The 12,525-nt window shown below is 46.1% G+C and overlaps 1 protein-coding gene across 2 annotated transcripts in view; it reads left to right on the top strand.

The window, feature by feature from the left end:
- DNAJA4 (DnaJ heat shock protein family (Hsp40) member A4) overlaps positions 1-12,525 on the top strand; it is a 17,765-nt gene that overhangs the window by 1,629 nt on the left and 3,611 nt on the right. For both annotated transcript variants that reach the window (XM_007471853.1, XM_007471852.1), the window contains exons 3-6: positions 4,934-5,114; positions 7,057-7,161; positions 8,273-8,500; positions 9,508-9,738. In XM_007471853.1, the coding sequence (XP_007471915.1) occupies positions 4,934-5,114; positions 7,057-7,161; positions 8,273-8,500; positions 9,508-9,738 (745 nt within the window). The remainder of the gene's footprint in view (positions 1-4,933; positions 5,115-7,056; positions 7,162-8,272; positions 8,501-9,507; positions 9,739-12,525) is intronic.

The following is a 12,525-nucleotide window of genomic DNA, read 5'->3' as shown; positions in this document are numbered from 1 at the left end:
GCATTCCTGTCGGAAAGGCAGCCAGCAAGCCGGGAAACTGAGGCACACGCGACCAGAAGAAGTTGTGTACTTGCTGGGGACGACCGGGGTTGAATTATTTTTGTGCTCATATTCCCTGTTGATGCATAAGCTCTAGAGGTGAGTTTCTTTAATCTGAGTTAGTACCTTGGACAAACCCGATGTCCTTCTTGAGAATGGCCGACTGGATTTGTTCTGTGTGCCTGTCTCCTGCCTGATCAAGGTTGACAGACATTGAATAATCACCTTTTCTTTATTAAACAGGGACATGGAGATCTTTAACCTGACACATCATTTTATATGAACATTACAGGTTTCCTGTGACAAATGACCCGCAGTGGATCCTAAGTACCAATAATAATAGGCTGAAAAATGCTCTGCATCATAGAGGCCTAAATTAAACTTTTTCATCCAGTTCACAGGAAAAGAGTCAACCTGCTTTTTATGCCCAGGGAAGCTCATTACCCACCAGAATAGGTGATTAGAAAGATCAGGCGTTGATCCTTGGGAAAGCTTGTTGGCCTTCCCACTCCGCCTTTGACTTCTTGCCATTTTCTTATAAAACTTGGGATATCCTAGATGGCTTTTGGGAGGTGGGGCTTTTGTGGTAGCTGATAGCAGTGACACCTGGGCCACTTTTGAAGCCATAGATTACCTGTCTAGCATTAGACTCGTGGAAACGACTGTAGTATCAAAATACCTGTCTGTGTTAGCTTTTCCAAGCTGGAGAAACCTGCCTAAAGAAGGTTGGCTGGGTGGCAACAGTGATAGGATATTTATATTTAGCCACAGGTGCCGAGTGTTGCTGTCACAAGTTTAAAATGCTTTCCTGGAAGACCATTTGTCTGTTACTGGTGTTCTTTCTCATCTATATTTAGGTGGCTTACTGTAGCTTTTAAAGTCACTGGCTTTCTACGCGGTGTTGGTGATTCATAGATGTGCTCCCTAAATTCACTGTAGGCTGTTTCTGAGAGTAGCCTTTAAGGAGAGCGCACCCAGGCTTCTAATTTCACGTTTCAGAGGCGGCACATGGGAAAGCCTTCTGACCCTGGTTCAGGTCAGATCTCTCCAAGAGTAAGTTCAGGCACTCTCCAAGAATAAGTCATGGCTGTGTGCCATTGGAGTGAGTCTGCTCTTGGTGTTCTGAAGCTTTTTTAAAATTGGACTTAACCTGTACTACATTTCTGTAGGTGTTGCCCTGCATATACCTGCCTGAGCAGAGGTGGTTGATTTGTTTTAAACTAATATTTATTTATAGCCAGATACTGAATTAGTGTCACTTAAGTGAGGCTCCTGAAGTGTCTGGTGGGTCCCTTTCAGCTTAGGTGTGGGGGGTTCTGTGATGTTCCAGGAATACTTTTCCCTTCCCACCTTCCATGAAGGGGATAAAACCCTTTAATTTAGTTCTCAGCTAAAACTTCTTCCGACCTCTGACCATAGGCTGAACCACTGGTCTAGTCCTCATCCTCATTTAATTATGATTCCTTGTTTGCTACCTGTATTCCCTAGAAACGAAAGGGTTTGAGGAGACTGGGGACACAATTTATAGAAACTGCTGTAAAGTTCCCTAGAGAGGACTCATTCATTCATTCACTCGCCAGATACCTCCTTTTTGGTCCTGCTGTGTGCTGGGCACACTGTGTAGGCCTTTTCTTTTTTGTGCAAGTTTGTGTGTAGTTCTTGTCCACTTTATCTGTTCATAGGTGGAACCTTTTAATTTTTTCCCCGCAAGTTTGTCACTGTGTTAATGTCTCTTCAAAAACAGACTGAGCCAGTCCGTTCCCCCTTGCTCCAGGGCAACTGAGAAGGCTATCAGGGTGTTGGTCTTTGTTTTGTGGTCTGTTGTCCTGTGTTGCTAAGCATTGGGCAGCCGGTGTTTGTTGTCAGGTGTTCTGTATGGAGTCTCTACTTTTCTGCAGCTGGTTTTCTGAAAGACACACGGGCAGCGGGTCAGTAAGCGAGTCCTTTTCAGGGGCCGTGATAGCGGGTATGTTCTTGGCTATTAACCCCAGCCAGCTTTTGAGATGAGTTTGGTCTTTTGGCCAATTTTACTGTAACTTTTTTTTTTTTTTTTTTTTTGCGGTACGTGGGCCTCTCACTGCTGTGGCCTCTCCAGTTGCGGAGCACAGGCTCCGGATGCGCGGGCTCAGCGGCCATGGCTTACGGGCCCAGCCGCTGCGCGGCATGTGGGATCCTCCCAGACCGGGCCACGAACCCGTGTCCCCTGCATCGGCAGGCGGACTCTCAACCACTGCGCCACCAGGGAAGCCCTACTGTAACTTTTAGTTTGAATAATAGATTTTTAAGTTAAAAACTCATAAAAGAGAGCATAACAGTGCAGAAAATTTCAGAATATTGAGGAAAACCCACCAAGTACACATTACTCTAACTGCTATCCCTGTATTTCTTTCCAGGCTTTCTCCAGGGTGATTGTACATGGTCATCCTGGCACATAGGGTTTTTTTTTTTTTTTTTTCCTCACCACTGAATATTTTATAGTAAATACTTTCCCCAGTTGCTACGTAGTCTCCGAAGCCATTTTTCCAGCTGCGTAATAATCTTATTAAAGGAACTGTAGCAAATTATTACAGTCTGAAAGGTGAGCTGGTCAGAGTACTAGTCTCCAACTGTGAGATGGGTGGGGGTCAGGCAGGGACTGAATTAGACTCTGGAGTGCTGAGACTCCACCCCCACCCCCAGGGTAGTGGGAGCCCCGCCCCTTTGTGAGGTCTGGCCTCTGGTTGAATGCCCCAAGTGACAGGGCATTCCTTTTCCTTTTTAGATTAATCATCTGTTCTGTTAAGTGCAAAAGTCTTTCAATTATCCGGAGTGTTTCTAATGGACATTCTCTTGAAGCATGTTTACCTAGTACAGACAGGCCCAGAGACTCCCTGGGGGCAGCCTGGCCTGGTTGCTTTCTGATCTTCCTTACCAGGCACCTAATCCCTACACCTTATTTTCCTTCTGTGGAAAGGAGTAGTGGTGAACGATACCTACTTCTTTACAGAAATGGTGGGAGAATCAACATACCAAAAGACCTAACTACCTTGAGTATGATTCTGATGTCTCTAAGACAGTTTTTTAAATTACCCAGTTGTTAGCTATTATTTATTAGCTATCATTTATTAGTTACTTATTAGATATCTATCGGGGATCTGTAGTACAAGGGAAAACCTGGTGTCTGTCAGTTTCCATATTTGTATATTCAAAGTACTTTTTTTTTTCTGTATGTTCTGTTTTTTTTTTTCTTCCTAAACCATTCCCCTGGAGGGTGAAGACCCTATCTCACTTATTCATTTCTCAATTCCCAGAATTGAGCCATTCATATAACAAGTATTTACCAGGTGCTTTCTACAGGCCAGACAGTGTTCTAGGTTTGGGGATATGGCAGTGGACAAAGCTGACCTAACCACCTGTCCTCATGGAGCTGACACTGCAGTGGGGACACCATCCCGGCAATAAGTGCTCTGGTATTGGGGAACAGCAAGGAGGCCAATGGTGCACGAGCAGAATTGCGGGGAGCTGGAGGCAAATGTGTCAGTTTGGGCTTGTAGACCAGAATAAGAGCTGGCTTTTACTCCAAGTGAGCCGGGCCCCTTGGAGGGCTTGGGGCAGAGGACTGACGTAATTAGCTGGCAAGGTCTGGCTGCTGTGCAGAGAACAGACTGAAAGCTGAGGTGAAGGCGGAAGATGGGAGTCCAGTGAGGAGGTCACTGTGGCTATCCAGGCCAAGGAGGGTGTCCTCTGCCAGGACGGGCGTGGTGGTGGTAGTGGTGAGAAGGGATGGATTTTGGATATTTTATATGGTGTTTTGATTGTATGTTAAAAACTTCCATATATCTGCAGAAAAGGTGAGAGTGGTACAACAAACACCTGCCTTTCTTTCACCTACCTTCACTGATTATAAATAGGTCGCCACATTTGCTTTCCCTATATTATTATTATTTGCTAAAGCTTTTGAGGGTAAGTTGCATACATCATAACCTTTCAGCCCTAAATGTTTATCTTTGGGAAAACAACATCCTTGTACATAACCACAGTACATTTATCAAATTTAAGAAGTTTAACATTGAGAAAAAAATTCCCATTTTTCCAGTTGTTCCAGTGTCCTTTGTAGCAGTTTTTTCCCCAGTGCAAGATCCAGTCCAGGATCCAATCCAGGGTCACACACTACATTTAGTTTTCCTGTCTTTTAGTTTTGCAGAATATACTTCAATTTGGGTTTTCTGATTCTTTTCTTACAGTTGGATTCCAGGATACATTTTTGGCAGGCATGTGACACATGGGGTGTTCTGTCTTAGGGTATCGGAGATGGACATTTGAAGGTAGCACCAGAAGGATTTGTTGACAGATGAGATGTGAGGGAGAGGAAGTGAGGTTTTGGAATTGCCAATAAGTGAGCTATGGGGGAGACTATGGGAGGGGCAGGACTTTGGCGGGGAGATCAGGACAGGTTTGCGCACAGTGTCTGCAGCCTGCATGCGGATGGATGCTCACAGGATGTCTGTAGTTGCATTTTATGCTAGTAACCTAGGAAAGCAGCCCTCCTGAGCTGGAAAGCAGCCCTCATGGGCTTTATCCAGTTGTAGGTTAAGCCCTGGCCTGGTCTCAGTACATCTTAGCTCCATTCTACTTCTTCCTGTCTGGTGCAGCCTGAGGAGGGAGAAACTCCTCCTTACTGCTCTGTATCCTTATTCTCTGCAGTGGCCCTGCCTCTCATCCCTTAGTAATGTTTGCCCTATGTATCCCACTCTACAAAGGGATTAAATGGAAAAGTCAGGTTTCAGATAACATATAGACCTGCTAGTTTGGGGGATTGGGTGTAGAATCCCTCTGTCATTGCATTTATATGGTGGGTTTGCTTCATGAACAACTCAAACCTTCTCTTTTTAATCTCTCTTTTTTTCTTTTGAAGTTTAAGCTCATATCCCAGGCATATGAAGTGCTTTCAGATCCAAAGAAAAGGGACATTTATGACCAGGGCGGCGAGCAGGCAATTAAGGAAGGAGGCTCAGGCAGCCCCAGCTTCTCTTCCCCCATGGACATCTTTGACATGTTCTTTGGTGGCGGAGGACGGATGGCTAGAGAGAGAAGAGGTAACTGCTTTGAAAGACGTTAAGCAAGTTTTATAGTTTCCAAATTGTACGTGTTGCTGGAATCAGGACAAGATCATGCCTTAAAAGGGTGTAGTTGTCATGTTTGGGGATCATTAGCTTTAGTTCATCGTTTGTTTAGTCTACCTGGAATCTCTTAGTGCATTTAGCAATTAATTGCCTGACACCTTCCCAACACCACATATAAAGGAGCAAGTGGGGAATTCCCTGGTGATCCAGGGGTTAGGACTTGGTGCTTTCACTGCTGGGGGCTGTGTTCAGTCCCTGGTCAGGGAACTAAGATCCTGCAAATGGTATGCACCCCCCGCCGCTCGCCCACGGCAAAAAACAGGAGCAAATGGCGGTGAGGAGAAAGGAGGAAGTTCGAGTTCCTCTTGCCCTCTTTTTCTCTTTTGTTGGGGTCAGGTTCCATTTATGATCCTAAGGGACATAAGTGGCACCTCCTGTGGTTATTAGTGACACCTCTGCCGAGAGTGCTCTTCCCTCCTGCACGCTTCCTCCCATGCCTCCTGACTTGGGCCCGCGGGCTCTATTTCTGGCTGGTGCTCTGCCATGTGCAGTGTGGCCTCATTTTCTCAGCCTGCTCAGGAGATTTTCTAGGTAACAAAATTTACCCCTTGATGTTTGAACATCTTTGTAAAAGAAACTACTTTGCCTCTCTCTTCAGAATGCATTAGGACTAGCAGTTTCATCCCCAGAGGTGAATTGAGAGACTTAGCTGTTGGTGAAATGGCCCCAGGCCCCTGTTTTTGAGTTCTGGGTTTGTTCTTCCTAATTTTTCTACTTCTTACCTCCTGCCAGGCTCTGGACTGTCACCTCTGTTACCAGTGGTCTCTAATAGCCCCCTTCCCCTGTCCTGCTTACGGTTGATACTCTGCTTTGGACCTCAAAACCAGATAGATAACCAAGCTTATTAAAATCCTGGGTGAAATCAAAATAAGCTCTGCATTGAGGTTTAAGAAGGGTGGTTTGAGGTCAACAAGAGGCCCCTGGATAAATAAGGCTGTACTTGTTCTCACATTATAATTGACTTTGAGCTTTGAAAAGCTTGGCTGTCAATTCTGTGAATACAGTGTGCTGAAAATCACAAAGTGTTTATTAGGGAAAAATTCTTACCCTGTTTTCTGGGTATGTTGCCTGCTCATATAATTGACAGTGTGGATGTGATTAAAACCTTGGGTATCCTCTTGCCTAGCTCTCTCACTGTCTTGAGATGAAAAACTTCACGCCCTTAATTAAGTCATCTCTCAAAGTTGACAGCCAATAAACAAGGACAGCATCTCGGTGACCTCGAGAGCCCTATGGGCAGCAGAGAGGGACCTGATGCTGTGGGTCCTCACAGGCTGGTATGGTGCCAGAGCAGACAGACTCCCACCCTGAAGATAAAAGGCCCACTGTACTGGATGCACAGACAAGATTTCCACAGATGAAAGAGTTCCCACTTGGCCACAAGACATAGAAGGGCTCAAAAAGTAAAGGACGTTATGTTCAAGGAGGAGTTTCAGTTAAAGGTCCAGAGACTGACTTCGTACATCATCTATAAGAAAAGGGCTCCTTTCATGGGGAGAACCTAGTTAACCAATCTCATTGTTTAACATTGCCTTGGGTTTCCTCATTGATCTCTCATTCTCAGATTTGTTTTAGAAAATAAAGATGAAAGTCTTTGACATCTATAAATGATTGAATAATTAGCTCATAGCTAGAAAGGGTATTAGTTCTCATACTGGCAAAGGGCCAGAGGATGGGCCAGGTGTAACAGAAGCAAGCATTGCTTCCCACAGGGAAGGGAATGAATGACACAGGCACAGTTTGAGACTTCATACCACTAAAGGTCATATGGGTAGTATTTAATACAGTGGTATATTTAATACAGTGGTATATTTAATACAGTATTACTAATTGGTCTTTTTTTTCCCTCGGTAAGGCAAGAATGTTGTACATCAGTTGTCTGTAACTCTTGAAGATTTATATAATGGAGTCACAAAGAAATTGGCTCTCCAGAAAAATGTAATTTGTGAGAAATGTGAAGGTAAGAATTAATTTCTGAATGAGTCTCATAGTTCTGGTCCCTTAGATCTGGAAACAATTCTTACTGTTTTACGATTCAGAGAAAAATAATTTATCTGTTTAAATGTGAAGGTCAGAGAATGCAAACAGGTAGCCTGAGGGCCAAATCCATTTCATTTGGCCCTGTACATTTTTTATTTGGACTGCACATTTATTTAATATGTTGACAATTATTTTAAAAATATAAAAATCAAGAATGGTTGACCCAACCTAGGGATTGGCAGACTTTTGCTGTAAAGGCCCAGATGATAGGTATTTCTGGGCTTCGTGAGCCATGCAGTCCCTGTCGTAACTATTCAACTCTTATTGCAAAAGGAGCCATCGGGCTTCCCTGGTGGCGCAGTGGTTGAGAGTCTGCCTGCCGATGCAGGGGACATGGGTTCGTGCCCCGGTCCGGGAAGATCCCACGTGCTGTGGAGCGGCTGGGCCCGTGAGCCATGGCCACTGAGCCTGTGCTCTGCAATGGGAGAGGTCACAACAGTGAGAGGCCCACGTACTGTTTAAAAAAAAAAAAAAAAAAAAAAAGCCATAGACCGTAAACAAGCAGATGACATACCTGTCCTTCCAATAAAGCTTTATTTACAAAACTAGGCAGCTGGCCATAGTTTGCTGTCCTTGATTTAAATGTAAATGTAATTAACGTAATTTTAAAAAATCTTATTTTTCAAGAAAAGTCAGATCTGGTGACTTGGTCACACGTTGTCCCACAGAGAAGTGGCTGGGCTGGGTAGCCACCCTTGTGGACAGGGCTGTTTTCTCCAGTCTCCACTGGTCACACGTAGGCATGTGTGTTCTTCCACCCTGGGGTGGAAGAAAACACATTTGGTGAAGTTAAAGCAATGAATTTATCTTGGTATAGCCAAACCCACAAATGTTTGCGCTTACATGTTAACATCTGGATGTTGTCTGCTTGGCTAGAATCATCCATACTTTTCCACATGGCTTTTCATGATTGTAAATAGTCAGAATTCAAACCCCAGTGTCCAATTTCATGGCTCATGATCATTCTGTGGTGGCACCCAGCAGAGACGCTTCTAAGGGAAGAGCACAGCCTTGTTCCTGTCTCCCCACAGGCGTTGGTGGGAAGAAGGGATCTGTGGAGAAGTGCCCAGTGTGCAAGGGGCGAGGGATGCAGATTCACATCCAGCAGATCGGACCGGGCATGGTGCAGCAGATCCAGACCGTGTGCATCGAGTGCAAGGGCCAGGGCGAGCGCATCAACCCCAAGGACCGCTGTGAAAGCTGCAGTGGTGCCAAGGTCATCCGAGAGAAGAAGATTATCGAGGTGCACGTGGAGAAAGGTGAGTCTGCGCAGCACTAGCGCCCCACGCTGGTGGACGTGCATCTGAGGTGCTGATTGTGGGGCACAAGGGCTAGGTAAGGGGGAAATGAGACACAGCACAACTGGTATTTAAATGCCGTTAGAGTGTGCCGTCAGTTCTTCCAACTCCCAGGGCATCTTCCATTGACCCTCCCTGGCTTTATTTCCATCCGTGTCACCTGCCAAAGTTTTCTTGCTTACAAAACCTCTTTGTAAGGTTTTCCAATGCCCTGGAAGTCACTTAACCTTGATTTTGGTTAACTGCCCTCTCTTGCCCTTCTCAAACCATTACTTTAGAGTCACTGGGAGTGTCATTCCTAATGACTTTTGTTGCTCATTGGCCGTAAAAGCTTATCTAAGTCTTCGTAGCTGTATGTCCCTTTTCTCCACACATTTCCCGTCTGTTGCAGCAGATTCTCCCAAATCCAGCACCTTCCTCCTGCTGTTCATTTTGCCTGGGGCCATCATTTTAGGGTCTTTTTCCCTCTTAGTTGTTACCCCTGATCATTCTGTGGCTTCCTAATCCAGCAAATGTATTTAGGTGAGAGACCAAAGTACACAAATCAACACCCAAACCAGCACACACGTGGAGGGACTGAACACTGCCTGTGTGCACAGAGACTTAGTAGAAGGCCCCCAGAGCCCAGTGCTGCTTGTGCGTCAAGAAGCAGGCCGTGACCTTCTGCTCACAGTGCAGTCAGCTGTGGCATCGCATGGCCAGGAGGGCGGGGAGTGCGCGGTGAACTTGCGATGTGGCGGCCTCGTTTCCCACTCTCCCTGCTGCACACTTGGCTGAGGACCCTCGTTATGCTGAGGAGAGTGAGGCCTCTTGGTCAGTGGTAATCCCAGCCCCAGGCCTGCACGAGGTTGGGAGGTTTGATGAATAAAGAACCCGCAGAGGGCTCTCTGTGAGCCTTCTTCAAAAGCTTTGTCGGAAGTACGGTTTTAAAGAGAAGTGGCTAATCAGAAAGGGATGATGTTTCATAGGTATGAAAGATGGGCAAAAGATACTGTTTCATGGAGAAGGAGATCAGGAGCCTGAGCTGGAGCCTGGTGATGTCATAATTGTGCTTGATCAGAAGGATCATAGTGTCTTTCAGAGACGAGGCCATGACTTGATCATGAAAATGAAAATTCAGCTTTCTGAAGCCCTTTGTGGCTTCAAGAAGATGATAAAAACACTGGATGATCGAGTCCTTATTATTACATCCAAATCAGGTAATGTTTCACATGTGTTTCGTTGTAGTTCTTCTGCATGTTTGGCATAACGATGCTGGCAGCTTAGCCTGGTTTCACATTCAAGGTTGACTTTTGTTGCACACGTTAGTGTGACTTGATTTTCTCTAAATTGAAAGTCATCACTAGGGACTTTTGAGAATTTTATGAATTTCTTTTATAATCTCCATGAAAAAATTTCAGTTTTGGGGAAAGAGCCTCAAAACAGGAATCTTGGGAGTCTAAACTTCTACCTGGAACCTTCCAATTTAACTTAAATTTTTTAAAAAATTAACTTTTTTTTTTTTTTTTTTTTGCGGTGTGTGGGCCTCTCACTGTTGTGGCCTCTCCTGCTGCAGAGCTCAGGCTCCGGACGCGCAGGCTCAGTGGCCATGGCTCACGGGCCTAGCCGCTCTGCGGCACGTGGGATCCTCCCGGACTGGGGCACGAACCCGTGTCCCCTGCATCGGCAGGCGGACTCTCAACCACTGCACCACCAGGGAGGCCCTAAAAATTAACTTTTGTATAATAAAACACACCTGATAATAGGTGGTGTTTTTCTATCAAATGGTGATCTATGCTGATTCATCCATGTTTCTCTAGCCTCTGTGTCGTCGATTACATGTGAGACATTTTAAAATAGAATTTTCCTGAAAAAAAAAGACATCACCTGCCAGCTTATCCTTGGCGGCTTCTAGAGAACTGCCCATCTGCACACAGGCACAGGAGCTTGAGGGAGCTGCCTCTGGACCCAAAGGGTTCTCAAAGGCCTGAGAGCTCAGCCTGCCAGCACGTGTGTAGACGCCAGGCTCTCAGCTCCCAGGAGGGCTGGTGTTCACTGTAGTTGAGTCCATGCCTGGAAGGGGCTTTGAGGAGGCCAGGCAAATTGGAGAAGGGAGAGAGGCCAGGCTGGGGCCCTCGACTTGAAGCTGCCTCCGAATAGCACTTCAGGTCAGTTGTCCATGTCAAAGAATGTCTGGACAGGTACAGTGGTGGCTGAGCCACCCAGACATCCGTGACTCCATCACTGGCCGTGAGCAGTGCTGCTCTTGTCACCTCGCTGGCCACAGGGTTAGGGAGTGACTTCTCCTGTGGGTATCTGAGGTTTAGGCTAGAGGGGTAGGCTCAGAGCTGGGGTGGGAGGTAACCAGCCAATAAGCCTGTCCGAGGGCAGTGTAATTAAGACCCTAAGTCCAGTAGAGTGAGCTACCTTGCCTCCCCAGCCTCCATCCAGGGCTTTCCTGCCTCTGTGTCCATTTCTCTCTTCCCCTTTCTGGCCTGTTCTCTTTCTCTGCCACTTTCCTCTTTGGCTTTTTCTGTTTCCTCTTTTCTGGGTATAAGTGAAATGGAATTATATATCCAAGTCTTGATCAGAGGTTTGTTTTGGGTTTTTTTGCTTTTGTTTTTTACTTTTTATTTGGAAACAATTTCAAACTAACAAAAAGTTGTAAAAATAAAAACAGTATGAAGACCACGCATATATGATTTGCCTATTGTTAAAATTTTACCCTGTTTGATTTTTCATTTCTGTATTTGTGTATAGATATACTTAAGGATTGTGGAAAAGCACTGCAGTATAATGAAAATATACATGAAAATTTTAAATACAGCACCTTCCTTTAGATTCCATTCTGTAAGCCTCCCAAGGTACCCAATTCCTCCCCTCACTTCTGTAGGAAAGTTTGGGGATCATAGTTCACACAAAGCCCTAGGCCACAGGCTGTGAGAGCGTGTGTGTCCAAGACCCCCAACATTGTCTCAGACCTGATTCCAGTCCTTCGGGGAGCATGAGCTGGGCAGCATCTTTGGGGTGCTGTGTAACTTCTTTGCAAAAGCTCGTCTTTGGCCAAGCTCCCTGGAGCAGGGGCCCCTGCCATGGGATTGGAGCCCAGTGTTCCTTGCTGCCTCCCAGCTGATCCCAGCCACAGGGAAACTGGGAGCCAAGCACAAAAGAGAGGAAGTGAGCCCCAGAGGGAAGGAAGTCATAAACCCCGAGAAACCCATTTCCTTGCTTAGTTATAAGGCAGGGCCGGGTGTCCAGAAAACCTTCTGCTGGAGATTTCTCTTGTGCTTTTTCTTTTTGCTCATTTATCTTGTTTTGAGTCCTTTTCTTTCACCTTTTTTCTTGTTTTGGCTTATTTCTCTTTCCTTCATTTCCTCTTCTCTCTCCTGCTACTGAAGTGCCTTCCTCGCCAGAGGCCTTTAGGCTGTCTTGAGCGTGGCCGAGAATCAGGAGATTAAAGAAAAAAGTGCCTTAAGAGCTTCACCAGGGTGTGATCCCCTGACTGAAGGCAGATATGTACCTCACGGAAGAGCTGGCTCATCATCTCTTTCCTTCTCTTACACGTGGTTGCCCCATGCTTGGTCCCACAGTTTCCCTGCCCCCCAGTGAGTTAGAAGCAGAAGCCTGAGGAGTTGTGCTGAGTGCAATAAGAAGTGTGACACCTGACAGGAGCAGAGACAGGAGCAAAGAAAAGCTATTAAAAACAAAGCAAAGACCATAACAAGCCCAGCAGCCTGGGGCCGTTTAGCTAATAGGCTCCTCCTGCAGTCAGCAGCTCTGAGGGCCACATGTGAGTCACAGCCCTGCACTGAATGACCCCCAAGGAGAGAGTCCTCCACACCCTTTATTTTAAAAACTCCCATGAGATACTTTAAAAGATCTCCTCTTGGGGCTTCCCTGGTGGTGCAGTGGTTGGCAGTCTGCCTGCCGCCCTGGTGGTGCAGTGGTTGGGAGTCTGCCTGCCGATGCAGGGGACACGGGTTCGTGCCCCGGTCCGGGAGGATCCC

The sequence above is a fragment of the Lipotes vexillifer genome, unplaced genomic scaffold, assembly GCF_000442215.2.
Source record: "Lipotes vexillifer unplaced genomic scaffold, Lipotes_vexillifer_v1.1 scaffold334, whole genome shotgun sequence".
Classification (NCBI taxonomy): Eukaryota; Metazoa; Chordata; class Mammalia; order Artiodactyla; family Lipotidae; genus Lipotes; species Lipotes vexillifer.
Note: the sequence above shows the minus strand (reverse complement) of the source record. Positions and strands in the feature narration are given on the sequence as shown.